The 17,148-nt window shown below is 50.0% G+C and overlaps 1 protein-coding gene across 1 annotated transcript in view; it reads left to right on the top strand.

The window, feature by feature from the left end:
- The window catches only part of FSTL4 (follistatin like 4), a gene marked incomplete at its 3' end in the record, with an annotated part of 428,849 nt that overhangs the window by 350,711 nt on the left and 60,990 nt on the right, over positions 1-17,148 (top strand). Inside the window, exon 6 of the mRNA XM_082651059.1 lies at positions 14,422-14,588. Coding sequence (XP_082507185.1) covers positions 14,422-14,588 — 167 coding nt within the window. The remainder of the gene's footprint in view (positions 1-14,421; positions 14,589-17,148) is intronic.

Raw genomic sequence — 17,148 nt, 5'->3', positions numbered from 1 at the left:
TTTTAGTGAGCTGTATGTTTCTAGAAACTTGTCCATTTCTTCTAGGTTGTCGAATTTGTTGGAAAATAATTTTCCATAATATTTCCTTATGGTTTTTTTGTATCTCTGTGGTATCGGTTGCTATGTCTCCTTTTTCATTTCTTATTTTGTTTATTTGGGTTCTCTCACTTTTCTTCTTGGTGAGCCTGGCCAGAGGTTTGTCAATCTTGTTTATCTTTTCAAAGAACCAGCTCTTGGTTTTATTGATTTTTTTTGCTTGTTTTTTAATCTCTACTTTATTTATTTCCTCTCTGACCTTTATTATCTCCTTCCTCTGCTGACTCCAGGTTTTATTTGTTCTTCTTTTTCTAATTCTTTTAGGTGGTGGGTTAGGTTGTTTATGTGAGATTTTTCTTGTTTCTTAAATAAGGCCTGTATCGCTATGAACTTCGCTCTAAGAACTGCTTCTGCTGGATCCCATATATTTTCTTTGGTTGTGTTTTCATTGTCATTTGCCTCAAGATATTTTTTAATTTCTTCTTTGATTTCATCGTTGACCCATTGGTTTTTTAGTAGCATGTTATTTATCTCCGTGTAATTGTTTTTTCTTGTTTCTTTTTCTGTGGATGATTTCCAGTTTCATGTTGTTGTGGTCAAAAATGATGCCTGAGATAATTTCTATACTTTTAAATTTGTTGAGGCTTGTTTGGTGCCATAGTATGTGGTCAGTCCTAGAGAATGTTCCATGTGCACGTGAAAAGAACGTGTATTCTGCTTTTTTTGGATGTAATGTCCTGAAAAATACCAGTAAGTCTAACTGTTCTATTGTTTCATTTACGATCTCTGTTGCCTTATTGATTCTCTGTCTAGATCTGTCCATTGATGTGAGTGGGGTGTTAAAGTCTCCAACTATTATTGTATTCCTGTCAATTTCTTCCTTTATGTCTGTTAGTATTTGTTTTATGTATTTGGTTGCTCCTGTATTAGGTGCATATATGTTGATGAGTGTAAAATCCTCTTCTTGTATTGATCCTTTTATCATTATATAGTGTCCTTCTTTATCTTTCTTTATGGCCTTTGTTTTAAAGTTATTTTGTCTGATATGAGTATTGCAACCCCTGCTTTCTTGTCATTTCTGTTTGTGTGAAATACCTTTTTCCATTCCCTCACTTTTAATCTATGTGTGTCCTTTACCCTAAAGTGGGTCTCTTGTAGGCAGCATATTATAAGCTGTTGTTTTTTTATACAATCTGCCACTCCGTGTGTTTTGATTGGAGCATTTAGTCCATTGACATTTAAGGTAATTACTGATAGATATGTATTTATTGCCATTTTAAACCTTGTTTTCCCATTGATTTTATATTTCTTCTTTGTCCTTTTTGTTTTTCCTTTTGTGGTTTGATGATTTTCTTTTGTATTATAATTATACTCTCTTCTTTGGGGTTTTTGTGAATCTGCTGTATGTTTTTGATATGTAGTTACCCTGTTTTTCAAGTATGTTAACCCCTTCCTGTATCTACTTGCCTTAGACTGGTGGTCGTATAGGCTCAAACACATTCTAGGGAGAAAAAAAATCTACATTTTCTTGCTCCCCCACATTTTATGATTTTGATGGCCTCTTTTACATCTTCATGTTCATCCTTTTGCTGTTAATTGTGGTTATTTTCACTTTCACAAAAATTTTTTGATTTTTTTCTTAATCTGTGTACTGGCTTATTTAAGTGATTTACTTTCCAATTGTGATTTTCTCTTTCCTATAGATTCTTCTTTTCTATTTAGAGAAGACCTTTCAATATTTCCTTCAGGATAAGTTTAATATTGCTGTATTGTTTTAGTTTTTGCTTCTCTGAGAAATTCTTTATCTCTACTTCTATTCTAAATGATAATCTTATTGGGTAGAGTATCCTAGGTTGCAGATTTTTCCCTTTCAGGACTTTGAATATTTTGCCACTCCCTTCTGGCCTGCAGCATTTCTGTAGAGAAATCAGCTGATAGCTTTATGGGGGTTCCCTTGTAATTAACTCTTTGTTTTTCTCTTGCTGCCTTTAGAATCCTCTCTTTATTTTTTATTTTTTTTTTTGTGGTACGCAGGCCTCTCACTGTTGTGGCCTCTCCCGTCGCGGAGCACAGGTTCCGGACGCGCAGGCTCAGTGGCCATGGCTCACGGGCCCAGCCGCTCCGCGGCATGTGGGATTTTCCCGGACCGGGGCACAAACCCATGTCCCCTGCGTCGGCAGGCAGACTCTCAACCACTGCACCACCAGGGAAGCCCTCTTTATCTTTAACTTTTGCTATTTTTTATTATAATATGTCTTGGTGTACGTCTGTTTGTGTATATATTATTTGGGACGCTCTGTGCTTCCTATACCTGCATATCTGTTTCCTTCTTTAGGTTTAGGAAGTTTTCAGCCATAATTTCTTCAAATACATTTTTTATACCCTTTTCTCTTTCTCCCCCTTCTGGAATCCCTATTATGTGTAGATTGGCATGCTTTATATTATCCCATAGGTCTCACATTGCTTTCTTTTTTGTTTGTTTGTTTGTTTGGCTTTCTGTCTGCTGGCCTGATTGGGTGGTTTCTGTTATTCTGTCTTCCAGGTCATTTATTTGTTTTTCTGCATTATTCATTCTACTATTCATTGCCATTAGCTCAGCTTTCATCTCTGAAAATGAGTTTTCTAATTTTTCTTGATTCGTCTTTATAGTTTCTAGTTCCTTTTTACAGTATTCTGCATTTCTGTCAATAGCCTTTCTTAATCCTTTAATATTTTCATTATCTCCTTTTTGAAATCAGTGTCTATTAGACTGAAGAAGTCTGTTTCATTATTTGTTCCTTCAGAGAACTTCTCTTGGTCTTTTAACTGGGAGTGGTTCCTCTGCTTCTTCATTTTACTTATATTTGTCTTACTCTGTGAGATTAGGAGAAACAATTGTCTACTGTGGTCTTGGAGGACTATTTATATGTGAGGGTGCCCCTGTGTAGCTTGTGTGGGTTTAATATATTTGGCGTGAGGGCTGTTTTTAGTACGGGTGCCTGTCGCCTCTTAGGGAGTGCTGGTCATTATCCCCTTGATAGGGAGCGTACAGATGTGGCAGCTGGTTCCCAGTCCTGGGGTTCTCAACAGCAGTGGCGGCTCAGGCACGTCCCCAGAGCACATGATGGAAGTGGATGTAACTCCTAACCACTCCTGGAGTCTGCGAGGGCAGTGGCAGAGGCTCATGACCACTCCTGGTGTTCAGATGAGCAGCAATGATGGTTCACAACTGCCCTTGGAGCCTGTGCAGGCAGTGTCTTGCCCTCTGCAAGTGTGCACAAAGGGAAAAGGGCTACAATCTGGGTCCCACCTCTCCCCTTGGGCACCCCCCAAACAATGGCAACAAGCCTCTAAGGCAGCCCAGATTTCCTCTGTGTACACCCTCAGTTGCGGTCACATAGGATTCCAGCCACCCCAGGCTGTTTGCACACAGCCAACCTCAATCCTCTCCCTGATTCTGATCTCTGAAGCCCGAGTTCCAGCCTCCAGCCCCTGGCCGCATGGGCGGTTGCATCTCTCAGGCTGCAGAGTGCAGGGCAGTGGCACTGACCATCTGTGTAGTTCTCCCTCTGCTCTGGCTGCCACAGACTGGCTGCCACAGACTGGCTGCTGCATTCTCCTCTGAAGCTCTGAAGCTCCCCTTCTGTCCCAGCCAATCTCCCTGCCAGATGAGGGGACTTCCCAGGGTGCAGGAACCTTTCCTCTTCCACAGCTCCCTCCCAGGGATGCAGGTCCCATCCCTATTCCTTTCTTGCTTTCTTTTTTTTTTTTTTTCTTTTCTCTTTTCCTACTGGTTACATGGAAATTATTTTGCCCTTTCAGCAGTCTGAGGTCTTCTGCTGGCATTCAGTAGATATTCTGTGAGAATCGTTCCAAATGTACATGTATTTTTGATGTATTTGTGGGAGAAGTTGAGCTTCATGTCCTACTGCTCCACCATCTTGATCCTGAATGTCTCCACTTGCATCTTGATAGCGCTCCCCTGATATTCTCTCCTGGCATCTTGTTCCTTCTACCTATAGAGCATATGATACTGTGTAATTTATTTACACATTCTCTCCCATCCCACCCTTAGATGCCCCCTCCCTTCGGCACAGAGTTTGAACACTAATAGTGAAAGCAGTAGTAATAGCTATGGGATAAGGGAATGAGATCCCTGGACAGATGTTCTGGGGATTGGAACAGAAGTTAGATCTCCTCTTGTCAGACGATTCTCAGAGGCTTCCTGACCTGAATGGCTTGCCCTCCCAACAGTCCCTTCCACGTCTCATTACAATTTCCTCAGTGGAAGTAAATTAACTTATATTTCTTCCTCTTAGTAGGGGGGTGGGGTGCAGTGTTATGTATTAGGTAATCAACACCAGGTGCTATAGAAACCCTAAAATCTCAGCGGCATAATGCAGTAAAGACTGACTTCTCACCCTCATCAGGTCTGATAGGGTCAGGCAGCTCTCCTCAAGCAGCAACTAGGAGACTACTTTGTTCTTTGTTCTCACAAAATGCTTCGCCATACAGTCTCCATGGAAGGAAATGAGAGCGTGGATGATAACTGCATTAGTTAGGGTTCTCCAGAGTACCAGAACCAGTAGGATGGATGGATGGATGGATGGATGGCTGGATGGATGGATGGTGGATGGATGGTGGATGGATGGATGGATGGATGGTGGATGGATGATGGATGGATGGATGGATGGTGGATGGATGGATGGATGGATGGATGATGGATGGATGGATGGATGGATGGATGGATGGATGGTGGATGGATGGATGGATGGATGGATGGAGAGTTATTTATTTTTAGGAATTGGCTCACATGATTATAGAGGCTGAGAAGTCCCAAAATCTGCAGTCAGTAAGCAGGAGGCCTAGGAGAGCCAGTGGTGTAAGTTCTAGTCTGAAAGCCAGCAACCTCAAGACCCAGGAAGAGATGTTGTTTTGGTTCAAGTCTGAAGAGGAGAAAAGACCTATGTCCCCTCTTGAACCAGTCAGGGAAAAGAAACTCTCTCTTACTCAGACTTTTTGTCTTATTCAGGTCTTCAGTTGACTGGATGAGGCCCATGGACATTAGGGAGGGCAATCTGCTTTACTCAGTCTACTGATTCAAATGTTCATCTCATCCAGAAACAGTCTCATAGATACACCAGAATAATGTTTAACCAACTCTCTGTGCACCCCATGGCCCAGTCAAGTTGATACATAAAATTAACCATCGTAATGACTGCTTGTGTAGCCAGGCATGTTCAGATTCTTTTGGTCAGAACCAGTCATATCACTGCATCCTGGCTTCAAGAGGGGCTTAGAAATAGTCTTAATGAGTGCTCAGAGATTGGAAAATGAGCCAGCATCTGCGAACACATAGCATGGCACCCTCGTGCTGGTTAGATAAAAGCTGTCTGCTCTCCACCAACAGTCCAGGAGATGCTAGATCCAGTCTTTGACATCTGTATGAATTTTTGCAAATTCCGAGTAACTAGTATACAATTACCTAAGACAATACATTCTTTTCCCTACAGTCACCAAAAGACAACTTTGGTTAAAATACTTTCCTTTTGCAAATATCTTGAGCAGAGGTGCTTCCATCCCCTTTGGGAGCCAACTTGGCAGGGTGTGGGAAATACATAGACTGGCTGGCCTGGCCGAGGCTCCCCCAGGCCACAAAGACCAGCTAAGGGGGCACCATGGAGGCCACGCACCCTGCTAACCAGGAGGCCCTGGGCTTTAAACCTTGGCGCTGACCCCATGCTTCCAGTGATGCGTCTGCTGCCTGCCACACCCGTGGCACCCCAGGGCACCCTGGGACAGTGGTGTCATAGTGTCTGGGCGCTTAGCTCACCTCTAACCTCCCCTCATCTGCCCACAGTAGTCACAGTGTGGTTTAGTTTTCCCAAAGCCAAAAGGGTTCATTGGCCAGAGGAGGCAAAACAGAGCCCTAGAACTCAGAGGATGCCCAGCTGACCTGCCCCGCCCAGGCCTCTCCCGCAAACAAAGAGAAGGCCACACCAGACCGGGGCTCTTTGGGAGCAGGACATGGGTCTACCTTCTGCATCCACCCCTGCAGTGCCCACCACTGGGCAAACAAGGAGCTCTACCAAAAGAGGGCAGTCAGTCTCTGCAGTAGCCAAGGGCTCTGCACCAGGGTCTGTGGACAGGCTCAGGGGACCTGCTTTCCCTCCGTATGACACTTGTCCCCTTGCTGAGCCAGGAGTCGCAGGTTAGCAGGCTCTGGGCCTGTTCTGCTTGGTAGCATATACCCACGTATCCTGGCAAGTGCTCAGTATATAACTGTTGAATGAACACTGCCCTAATCAGTCACTTGCTTAAAACTACTTATTAAGCCTTTTTGTGTGCTAAGAATTGTATTAGGTGCTGGGATACAAAAGAAATAAAAGACATATGGTCTCTGTCTTCATGCAGCTTATAAGGGTGTCTGTTTACCTCAGAGAGTAGAACTTAATAACTGAACTGCAGAAATGGTTGAAGCAGCCCCAAACAACATAAGTCAACTGAGAAAGGAAATTACCCCCAGATCTGGAGGTCTTTTTTTTTTTTTTTTTTTTTGCCACGCCACTCGGCTTGCGGGATCCTAGTTCCCCAACCCGGGATCAAACCCGGGCCCTTGGCAGTGAAAGCATGGAGTCCTAACCACTGGACCTGCAGGGAATTCCCTGGAGGTAATTAACTAGTGAGTTTATTACCGTCCCCAAAATGAAACAAGCAAGAGGGAATATGACAGGGGCACAAAAATTAAATGTGATCATGCATGAAAAACCAGGAAATTTTGGATGAGTGCAAGTCTGGCTGGTCCAGAGCCACCTGCCCAGGCCGGACACACCCCGGTGTTCCAAACATGCGTGTCGAGATGAAAGGCCCCAAGACCACCTGTTCCCAGCCTCCCACCCACACAGTCTCGGCAGATGTTTGAAGGGAGCCCAGAGAGGCAGGCTCTGGTGGAGGGGAACAGGGGAGGCACGAAGTACCGCCATCACCTCCTCATGGGGCGAGCTAAAGCAGCCCCACCCTGTAAACGACAAGGGAAGCCATCAGGCCCAGGGGATGTTAGATGTTGCCTGTCCCCTACTTGATCAGGTGACCTTAGCCATGCACACTCTACCCTGGTTTCTGTTCCACTCACCAATTTCACAGTGTGGCCCTGGTCACAGGAACAAGACCAGATTAATAGAGTCTGTCACACAGGGCCACATCCCCTTTGGCAACTCCCAGGCCACCCAGGGAGAGGGTGTTCCCCGGGTCACAGGGGAAGCACATTACTGCGGGAGGAGAGCCGTGCGCAAAGAGGCCACCACTGCAGAGAGCTCTCTAAGCGCCTGGTCTGCGGTGTCTCTCCAGGTCTCCCTCATTTCCAGCCAGCCCCTGAGCCCAGCTTTGCCCTGAGCCTAGCTCAGTCAACACAGGGATGTGGGGGCTGGTAGACTGAGGTTTGAACAGAGTCTTTCCACCAGGAGCATCATTTGAAAACTGGCAAATGTCCAGGTAGGAATGTGTTCCATTAGTGCATTTCTAACATAAGAAAACTAACACCAACTTGACAGGAATTTAAGAAATTTAATTTCTATTGCTGTGAAGCACGAGAAGCCTGCTTGAGAGGGTGCTGATGGGTTTATGAGTGTCTCATTGAGTTCAAGTCAGTGTGAGAAATAGCGCCTGAGATTAAGGGAAAGCTGTAATAGGAACTAAAACCCAGTTCTCCCACAACTCAAGTTTTATGGCCTCCTGCTTCTAGGCAGGGTGCTTGTTCGCTTGCTCATGGTGGGTCCGTTAATCCCCCATGCTGCCTCTTCTCTCCAAGCTCCAAGGAGCAGGGAGAGCGCATGTGTGGGGAGGAAAGTGAGGGCTGTGTCTGGAAAACCAAGGGTGTTCCCACTGTGGTTTGAAGGGCCTAGAGAGCCAGGGAGGTGTCTCCCTGGACTGGACCTGAAGCCCACCTGCCATGTGCCAGGCACTGTACTAGATACGGGAGGGCCAAACAGCACTGCTGGGACCCCCTGCCGACGTGCAGCCTGGTGAGTGTGATCTCGGGTGGCCTTGGCCTGCGGCGGCTCAAAGCAGGATCTCAGTTCCCTGACTGGAGACTGAAGCCAGGCCGCGGCAGCGAGAGCCCCAAATCCTAGCCACTAGACCACCAGGGCCAGTGGTTAGTGACAAGGTCAGCTTTGGAGAAAGGAATTTCAACAAAGAGATGGAAAGTAGTGAAACAAGTAAAGTGTTTATTAGGAGGAAAAAAGTATGTGTGGATAGACTCACACAGGTGGGCTCAGAGAAAGAGTTGCACCTTTGGGGTAGTTTAAATCACTTATATGGGTAAAGTTCTTCTGGTTTCCTCTGGCCAATCATCTTGCTTTGCCTGGCTCTCAGTCCATATTTGGTCTGACTCAGGGCCCTCCCCTGTGTGCGTGTGCATCTCTTAGCCAAGATGGATTCCAGCGCAAGGGTTTCTGAGAAGTTGACAGAATATATTATGGTCTGGCGCCCCCTCCCTTCTCTGATCTCTGAGGAACCTTTCTGTGCATGTGTAGTTTGAGCAATCTCCTTGACCTCAAGAATGAGAAATACATAGTCTCTTTATTTTTCATCCAAGCAGGACTCAGCTCCTCCTTGCTCCAGCCATTATCTTTATCTTGGAGTATCTGTCCATAGGGGATAGATTCCAGCTGCTCAGCCTGGGGCCCATCTATTTCCTGCCTCAAGTGAAGCAGGAAGGTCTCTCTTGTGCTGAGCAACCCACGCTGACTTTGACAATCATGGCAATGCTACCTGAGCCTCTTCATCCCAGGAGGAATAAAGAAAAGCTGACTGATATCGGAAGGCATAGCCCATAGGGAGGCAGATGTCCCAAGCTCTGAGGAACCCCCATTTCCCTTGCCTTCCTTGAATTGCCTACACACCAGGCAGCCTTCCAGTGCTGGTTCTTATAGTGAGGACATTGTCTCTGTGTGTCCACCTCTGCCTAGCAGTGCCAGACAAGCTCCCCACCCTGGCCCTCCCCTTCCAGGGACACCAGCCTCTTTCTACAGATTCACTGTCACCCCAGACCTGACGGGAGCCCCCAGCCCAGCCCTCTGTCACTGCCCCCACCATCCTCTGGGCACAAGGCATATCTTGTTGCTTGGTCCCCCAGAAATCTAGGGCCACTTCCCACAGAGTGGCCCATGGGACCACAGATGGTCAACACCATGGGAGCAGCAGAGCCACAGCCGAGAGCTGGAAGGATCCCTTGTCAGCCCTTCCACAGGCTGCTCCCTGGAGGGCTGCAGTGTGGCTTCTCCACCTCTCTCTCCTGTGATACTGGGCCCCACCAGAGCAGAGTCCAGGTGCAGACATATCTGAGTCCCCTGCTCTACAGACGTGCCTGGGCAGGGGTGGGGTTCGGCCCACAGTAGAAGTTCAGTCAGTGTGTTCACTGAACACGTAAGAGGGCCATCTATGCAAATCCCAGGCTGCCTGGCCCTCCTCCTGTCCCCATCACCATGGGAGGCTCAAGAGGACTGTGGGGTCCGCTCAGCTCTGCCACGCCACCGCCACAAAGCCCTTCCAGATCACTCTCCAAAGAGGGGGCAGGTGGGGGGCAGACGGTGGTAACTGAAATCAGGTTTCCTTCTGACGACTCTCATTGTCTTCACGACATGGCTGCAGCCACCATCCCATCATCATCTTGCACCATGTAGAGGCTTCCAGACGGGGCTGTGAAGGAATGGAGGGGTCCGAAGGGGCCCTTTCAGTGTCTCTGTGGGGGTCACAGGGTGTTGATCTGCCCAGCACACCCTTTCTGTCGTGACATCTGACCCCACCCCCAACCACCCAGCACCCGGCCCAGAGGTGACCACATGGGCCAGGCCTGTGGGTCGATCAGTACTGCGACTGCAGAGTACTCCATCCACCTGGCCTGGTTGATTGCTTCAGGGAAGAACGCAGGAGATGAGTCTGGGCAATTAGATTCCCCCCGTGCTTTTTGGCCGGGCTCTCAGGAAGGATCTGGGCCCTTTCTCTGGGATCCTGTGTACAGGAACAATGTGAGGGTGGGGCCGCCCCTGGACATCTTGCAGCCACGCAGAGAGTGCCACTGTTGAGGGCCTGGATGCTTGCAGCCTCCTCCACCCCCTTAGATTTTCCAATTACAGGCATTAAGATCATCTCCGTTCTTGTTTTTTTCTTTTTTTTTTCCCTAAGCTAGTTGAGCATTTCTGAGAGTTTCTGTTACTTAAGGCTGAAACGATCATGATAAGTTCACCAGTATGATTTCTTTCAATCTTCACCCAATGTCTGTCCAAGTGTCTCCTTATGTGAAGACTTCAGAGTCCCAGAAACATCCCATGAGGTCATCCTGGAGATGGGGACCAAGAGTGTGAGAGTCTCAGAATAGACAAGTAGAAGGTGCCAAGTAGGCACAAGCTTAGATCCCAAACCCCAATGGGATGGGGACCAGTGGGTACCATGTTGAGTCGCCTGGGAGGAGAAGGTGGGGCAAGGTCAGGGACTGTCCTCAATTCACGGTGAATCTGTGGGTGATGGGGAGCCACTGGTAGCTTTTGAACAGGGCTGTGATATATCTTGTACTCCAAGTGGTGACCAGGACACTCACGGGCAGAAGGGGCAAACGGGAGGGGTGACCGTACAGGAGGCTATTGAGGACCTGGATGGAGAGGGACGGGAGGGTTCCGGGGGTGTCAGGAGGGAAGCCCCTGTGGGCTTGGCACCTGTTCACGCTGCCACTTGAGGCATCACTTGGACCATCACGGCAAGTGGGCAAGGAACAGAGGCAGGTGGCGTTGAGGGAAGCAGCAGCCGGGCAGCTCCCGGCAGGACCGGGGAGAGTGAGCAGGGACGTCTGCTCAGAACCGTGCGCTCCGAGTCCTAGGGCCTGAAAGCCAGCCGGGCCCCCAGAGCCCTCCTAGCCCAATCCCTCATTATATGGATGTCTAAACTGAGGCCCAGGGACAGGAAGGGACTTGCCCGAGGCCACTCGGGTGTCACCAGCAGAGCCAGGCCTGGAGGCCAGGGTGTCCAGAGCCATAGCCAGGCATCTGCCCAGTTCGCTCGAGCCCCAGGCCGTGATGCCGCCTCATCTTTCCCTCACTGGGAAATCACCCTGGGAGATGGGGCCTGCCAGGGAAGACGTGTTGAACAGTAAATAACCAAGAGTGAGGAGCAGTTCATTTGCCATAAATACCTCCAGAATTTTAAAAGGATCTGGGGAATATTGACATGGACGAAATCTAATAAAACATTCATTTAATTAAACTTTAAATGACCCAAATATTTGCCGTTTGGTTAATATTTGTGTAGCTGACAGGAGCAGAATTATGATGGTTTTGTCAGTACTCATGCATTCTAATTTTGCATGAGTCTTTCCCGTGAGAATCACACATCTTCAGACATACAGATGTTCGAGGGTGCACTCAGGAAAGATGCGGGAACCAGATCCCAGCGGCGGATGGCGAGCCACACAGGCTTCCCACTCGGGTTTGTTTGTTTGTGTGTTTTTAGCCCTGTGCTATAGTCTCCTCCAGCCGTTTTTCTACAACTGTTTAAAAGGGAAGACTTTGGGGCCGCATGGAGGAAGGGGCTCCTACATTGCACGTAATCTTACATTCCCATGCTCCTAGACTGGTAATTAAGGCCCCTGGGACCCCACCGACCACACTGCCTCCCCTCCCCACCTGCACCCACATTCTCCCTTTCCATCTCCCCATTCCCGCCACACCCCAATCTTTTAAGGCAGTGGCTCTCAGGCCTCAGGTACCACAGAAGCCCCTGGATGATTGTTAAAACCTGATGCCCATCCTGCCACCAGACAGTACTAGCCTGGGCTCGAGGGGCAGGAGTCTGCGTTTTGATCAGTTGCCCCAGAGATGAGCTGCAGGTGGCGGGAGGAGCCCTACCTGGAGAAGCAGAGTTCTGGAGCCCAGGGGAGGTCCTGCTTCCTCTGAGGGCCCCTCCCTGACTTCCCAGTTGGCCTTTTACTTTTACTCTCACTGGTGCTCATACATGCAAAGAAAACATAGGTTCCTTTTGTAACATAACTGACTGCTTCATACACCCCACCCACCAGCCACTGGGAGAAAAATGTCCCTAAATGTTCAGTCCATTGTAAAGCTTAGTCCGAGCTGATCATTTTAACAGTCCACGTAAGTAATGCCCTGGCTAATAAAAATGCTTTGTGTCTCCAATTCCCAGCCCCCCAAGCTGGTTTCTGAGTGTAGAGGGAAGCGTGCAGCTGTCCACCGCCACCTCTGGTCCCCACCGCAAGGACCCCTGGTCGCGCTGTCCACGGGCACCCGCGGCAGAGGTCAGCCCTGCTGTGCTTTTGGTCTGGACACTCTCAGCCTAGTGGAGTCCAGAGTCCCCACTGGCATGATGCGCCCTTGAGGTCTGGAGGCCGTTCCGTCAGGCCCAGGTCTGAGAGTCCGATGCAGTCCTCAGGTACAGAGGCCCAGAGCACACCCTGACCCAGCCAGGAACCTCTGGGCCCCTCCATGGCGCGAGGCACCAAGGGGGCTCTGGCAGACGAGCGCAGGCCCTGGCTCTCTGCCACATCTTTGTGGTCGCCTGAGGTGGTGGGGTGCAGGCTGCTTGAGGGAGGGTTCAGCCTCCTCCTAGAGCCCCCCGTGGTTCCCCTCACCCGCACACCAACAGGCATGCTCTCTGCCCTTCCCGCTGTCTCCCTCCTTCTTCCCACACGCCTGGGACGAGGGGGGCCTTCCACACCCCCTCCCACTTCCACAGAGCACGGAGCATTGTGGCTCTTCTGAGGAGGAAGAGTTGTCTCCTCTGCACTTGGGCACAGTGGGAGCTAAACTATTTTAGCAAGTTCTTCTCTCCCTCTCTCTACCCCTCTGAATCTCCAAAGCCTGGCTCTTGCTACAGAGGGTTAGCGGCTTCTCTGCTGGAGCAATAAGCCTCATGACTCAGAGGTGGGAGGGCAGCAAGCAGAACATGATTTAAGAGGGAACTTGAAATGCATCACTTTAATGTTTGTAAAATACTACGCTGGTTGCGTCTGCATCAGTCAGTGCTTATCTTTCCTCCTGTGGCTCCTTCAGCGGGAGTCACATTTTTCCTCTGTGTGATTGCCCCTCTCCACTGGCCTGTTGGCTCTTTTTCCCTTCTTTATTTCCATTTTCTCCATTTTTCATCAATCCATCCATCCAACAAGCACTGATTAAGCACCTAGTGTATATCTTGTTCCTCTTCGTGGTCCCAGGGCCAGGCCGCTGAATGTTTGCAGAGGAGAAAGGGCTTTGGGGCACAGGATCAGACCTTAGTGCACCCGCTTTCACTGCACCTGCTTTGCGGCGCATGGCACCTACAGCTGTTTTTGCTCCCCTTCCCCTCCTCCTTGCCCACACACACTGGCGAGAGGGTGTGAGCACAGGTGTGCTGCCTGGTCACAGCTCAGAAGTGTCCCGTGGAGTCACAGAGCTCAGGTCCCAACTCTGTGCCTTTCTCCACACCTGTCAGGCCCCCAGGTCCCAGCGTCTTGGCTGGCATCCCAGAGTAACACAGGCCCCCAGAGCCAGCCCCCTCCCCCCACTCATGCTGCCTCTGGCTGCCTCCCCAGGCTCCCCCAAGTAGATTTGGGGGCAGAACAGTGGAGGGGTAGTCCAGTCAGTGAGCTAGTGACGCCCCTCCAAGCCTCATCCCATTCTGGCATTTGAATACCCTGAGTTTGATTTTTTTTCTCCAATCCTGAGAATTTCACAAGGCCTGTGAGTGCAGGGAGGTATTTCAGACCCTTCCTCTCTGTCTGATGGATGCTCAGTCTTAATGCCAGTTATCAAGTGTAAAGTGGCAAGGATTAATCATTTGTTCAGCCTAAAGTACACTTCAAAAAATTAAAGGCTGCGGTGCACGGCGGCTGAGCAGAAATCCAAATCCAAGTTCAGAGAGTCCTTAGACAGAAACAGACCTTCAAAGGTCAGCCAGTTCATTCCCCAGACTTCAGACAGTGCAACCTTTAATTTGCCCCCAGGTAGACGAGAAACCTGTCGGCCCGGCCAGCAGACCTTGACAGCACTTGGCAAGGCCCCGACTCCAGGGGGCCTGGAGAGCACAGGGCAGGGCCAGCACACCTGGCTCCCTGGTTTCGGAGGGGCAGCCCACACTCTTAGCTTGACTCACAGATCCACAGCCCAGATGCTTCCCCTACGCTAGCTGTGGTTCCTGACCTGATTTGCCTCAAACAGCCCTTTGAGCGTTTAGCGTAAGTTGTGGCCCCTCTCCCAGGAGGTGTGTCCATCTGTACGTTTAGTCAGCACAGCGTGGACAGTGTTCCTGCCCCCGGAATTTGCCCGAGGCCCCTGACCTGCAGTAGATCCCTGTGGCTGTATCCCTTCAGGTATAGACTCCATCCCCTGGGCCTACAGCTGACGGTTTCTCCTTTCCCTGCAGAGGTGGTACAGCTCAGCCTCGCCCCTGAGGAGAGGGTCAGTGTGGCCACAGTGACCGTGGGCCTGAGCACAGTGCTGACCTGCGCTGTCCACGGAGACCTGCGGCCGCCCATCGTCTGGAAGCGCAACGGGCTGGCCCTGAACTTCCTGGATTTGGAAGACATCAATGTAAGTCACCTGGCTCTGACTCTGAGCTCAGACGCACCTCCCAGGGAAGCCAACTGGGCAAGATGCCGAGATGCCATGTGGTAGCTGCAGGGCCAGAGGGCTTTCTTTTCACATCCCACGTTGGTGCCATTCAGCCTGTTGTCTGGTGTCTGGAGGTATCAGTCCCACCTCGTGCAGAGAATAGGATGGATGGTGGCTGCAAGCCGCTAGCCCGCCCCAGAATAAGGTGAACAGGGGAGGCGCGGTGGGCAGGGCAGAGCATCTGGCTGGGTGGCCCCCAGGAGAGACTCTGGACCCTGAAGCTGGGGAGGATACAGACAGCTGGATGCCGAGGAGGGGGTATTCCCTGTGGAGGGCAGAGGTGAGCCTCTGGGCTGGGTTGGCTGGAGGGCAGGGGCAGCAGGGTGGTGAAAGGAAACAAGATCAGGCCAGAGGGGCCTGCCCAGGAGCCTTGTTTGCTGGGAGAGAGAGTATGGATGTGATGAGTTGAGCAGAAGACGAGAGCTCCAGAGCTCTCACAGCCTAACAGGAGCAACGGGGGCCTCCTGGGTTCTGAGGGCGCAGGCACCCCGCACTGGGGTCCCAGCATCACCCCACTCTGCCTTTACTACTGGACAATTTCTTAAACTGATCCTCAGTGAGTTAATCTATTAGAAGAGCAACATTATCGGTGCCTCCCTTCTACTGGCCTTGAGGAATAAAGGGATTGAGTCAAGAATACGCACTGGCCCTGGTTTGGCACAGGATAAGGTGGCTTCCTGGGAGTTCATGTGAGAAGATGGAGTGATGTCACCCACACAGGGCGCTGCCAGGATGGCTGACAGGTCTTGAGCTACTGTGACAGGAATACAAGTTTCAGGCAGAAAGGGGGCAGCCCTGGTCTCCTTGGCTCAGGACAGGCCAACCCAGAATGGGCTGCTTGGCCCCAAGAAGGAAGGCCTGTGGGATGAGTGGTCAGTTCCTGTAGCCGCTGTGAGGTGGTGAGGGAGGTGCTGGGGCAGAGGGAGCTGGCCTGGGCCGTGTGACCCATGAGATGGACTAGTACAAAGGGCAAGGGACCAAAAAGAGACCAATTGGTTTGCTTAGATGCAACACCAGTCCAGCCATCAGCCCTGCCCCGCAATGCAGTGAGCATCACAGGAGGCAGTGAGCTCCCCATCCCTAGAGGCATACAAGCTCAAGCAGGACCATGGTAAACGATGCTGCTAGCCACAAGAGGGCAGCTAAACTCCATGACCTTGAAGATCCCTTCCAACTCTGAGACTACTTTGTGGGGAGAGAGGTCCAGCGTTTAATCCTGCAGGAACCACAAAGTTGGAATTCTGCTACTCCCTAGACCCCTCTGGATGTGCCCTGGAGAACATGGGGGAAGCAGATGGGAAGAGGGGGTCACTCTAGAGTCCCACCCTGGGCAGAGCTGGGCAGAAGTGCCGTTTCCCCACCTTTGTCACACCAGGCAGGATGGTTTCCTTGCAATTTCCCCACTAGAGTGAGCATAGCCTATATCCCACCCATCTCTGAATGTCAGTACCAGCAAGCCTGGTGGCTGCTTGACGGTCAGATGCTGGGTGGGCAGAGTTCTTCATCTTCTGAGCCTAAGGTGCCCAGGGCTTGTCTGCGATCTTAGCAAGGGAAGGCACTGTCCTGTTTGTAAAGACTAGGGTGTGTGTGTGTGTGTGCACGTGCACGTGTGTGCACTGGGGCACACATTTGTGTATGCATCTCTTTCAAGGTGGGTTGCCAGCTTTTAACCATGTTTGGCCAGTAGTGATTAATTCAGAACTAGGGCAGGTCCTCCTGTGTGTGTCTGAACATCCATGTGCATTGCTTGATGCTCTATTTAAAGACAATAGAAATAAAGGCAGAGGCAGAACTCCTCTTAATGCACTTGCCAGCGGTTAATTAAATTACTGAGTGTCTTTCCCCTCCCTCGAACATGCCTCCAGCACCAGCTCAATTGAATTTCTACTTTTCACAGTGAGGTTAGCAATTTGGGTAATTGTGGGTGCAACTGGAGATTAATGGCCTCTTGTTACCTCCCAGGAAACACTTGCTGCTCTGGGCAAGTCAGCTGCCCACAAGCAGGCAGGGGCCTGTGCTTCTCAGAAACCCCAGCGTGAGGGTGCAGGGCAGCGCCAGCCCCGCAGGGGTCCTTGCCCGATGCATGCAAGCACACACACACACAACACAACACAACACTCACACAACACGCTCACACACACACACACACACACACACACACGCACGCACCTGCCTTTAAGAGGGGAGGGACACAGCACAGCCTACTCATGAAGGGCCAGGCTCTGGGGTCACAAGGACCTGGGTTTAAGCCTCAGTTCTGCCACTTACTAGTTGAGTGACCTTGGAAATAGCACTTGACTTCTCTAGGCCTGTTTCCTCCTCTGTGGAAAAGGGATAAATAATAGATCCTGCCTCATAGGGTTATAATGAGGATTAAGAGACACATGAAATTCTTAGCATATAATGTTCCATGCTAACTATTATCACTCTCATTTTCACAATATTACTAATTATTATTATTATTACTGCTCCCACCAGA

The sequence above is a fragment of the Grampus griseus genome (assembly GCF_964374135.1).
Source record: "Grampus griseus genome assembly, chromosome: 3".
Lineage (NCBI taxonomy): Eukaryota > Metazoa > Chordata > Mammalia > Artiodactyla > Delphinidae > Grampus > Grampus griseus.
This window is presented reverse-complemented; position numbering and strand designations above follow the sequence as displayed.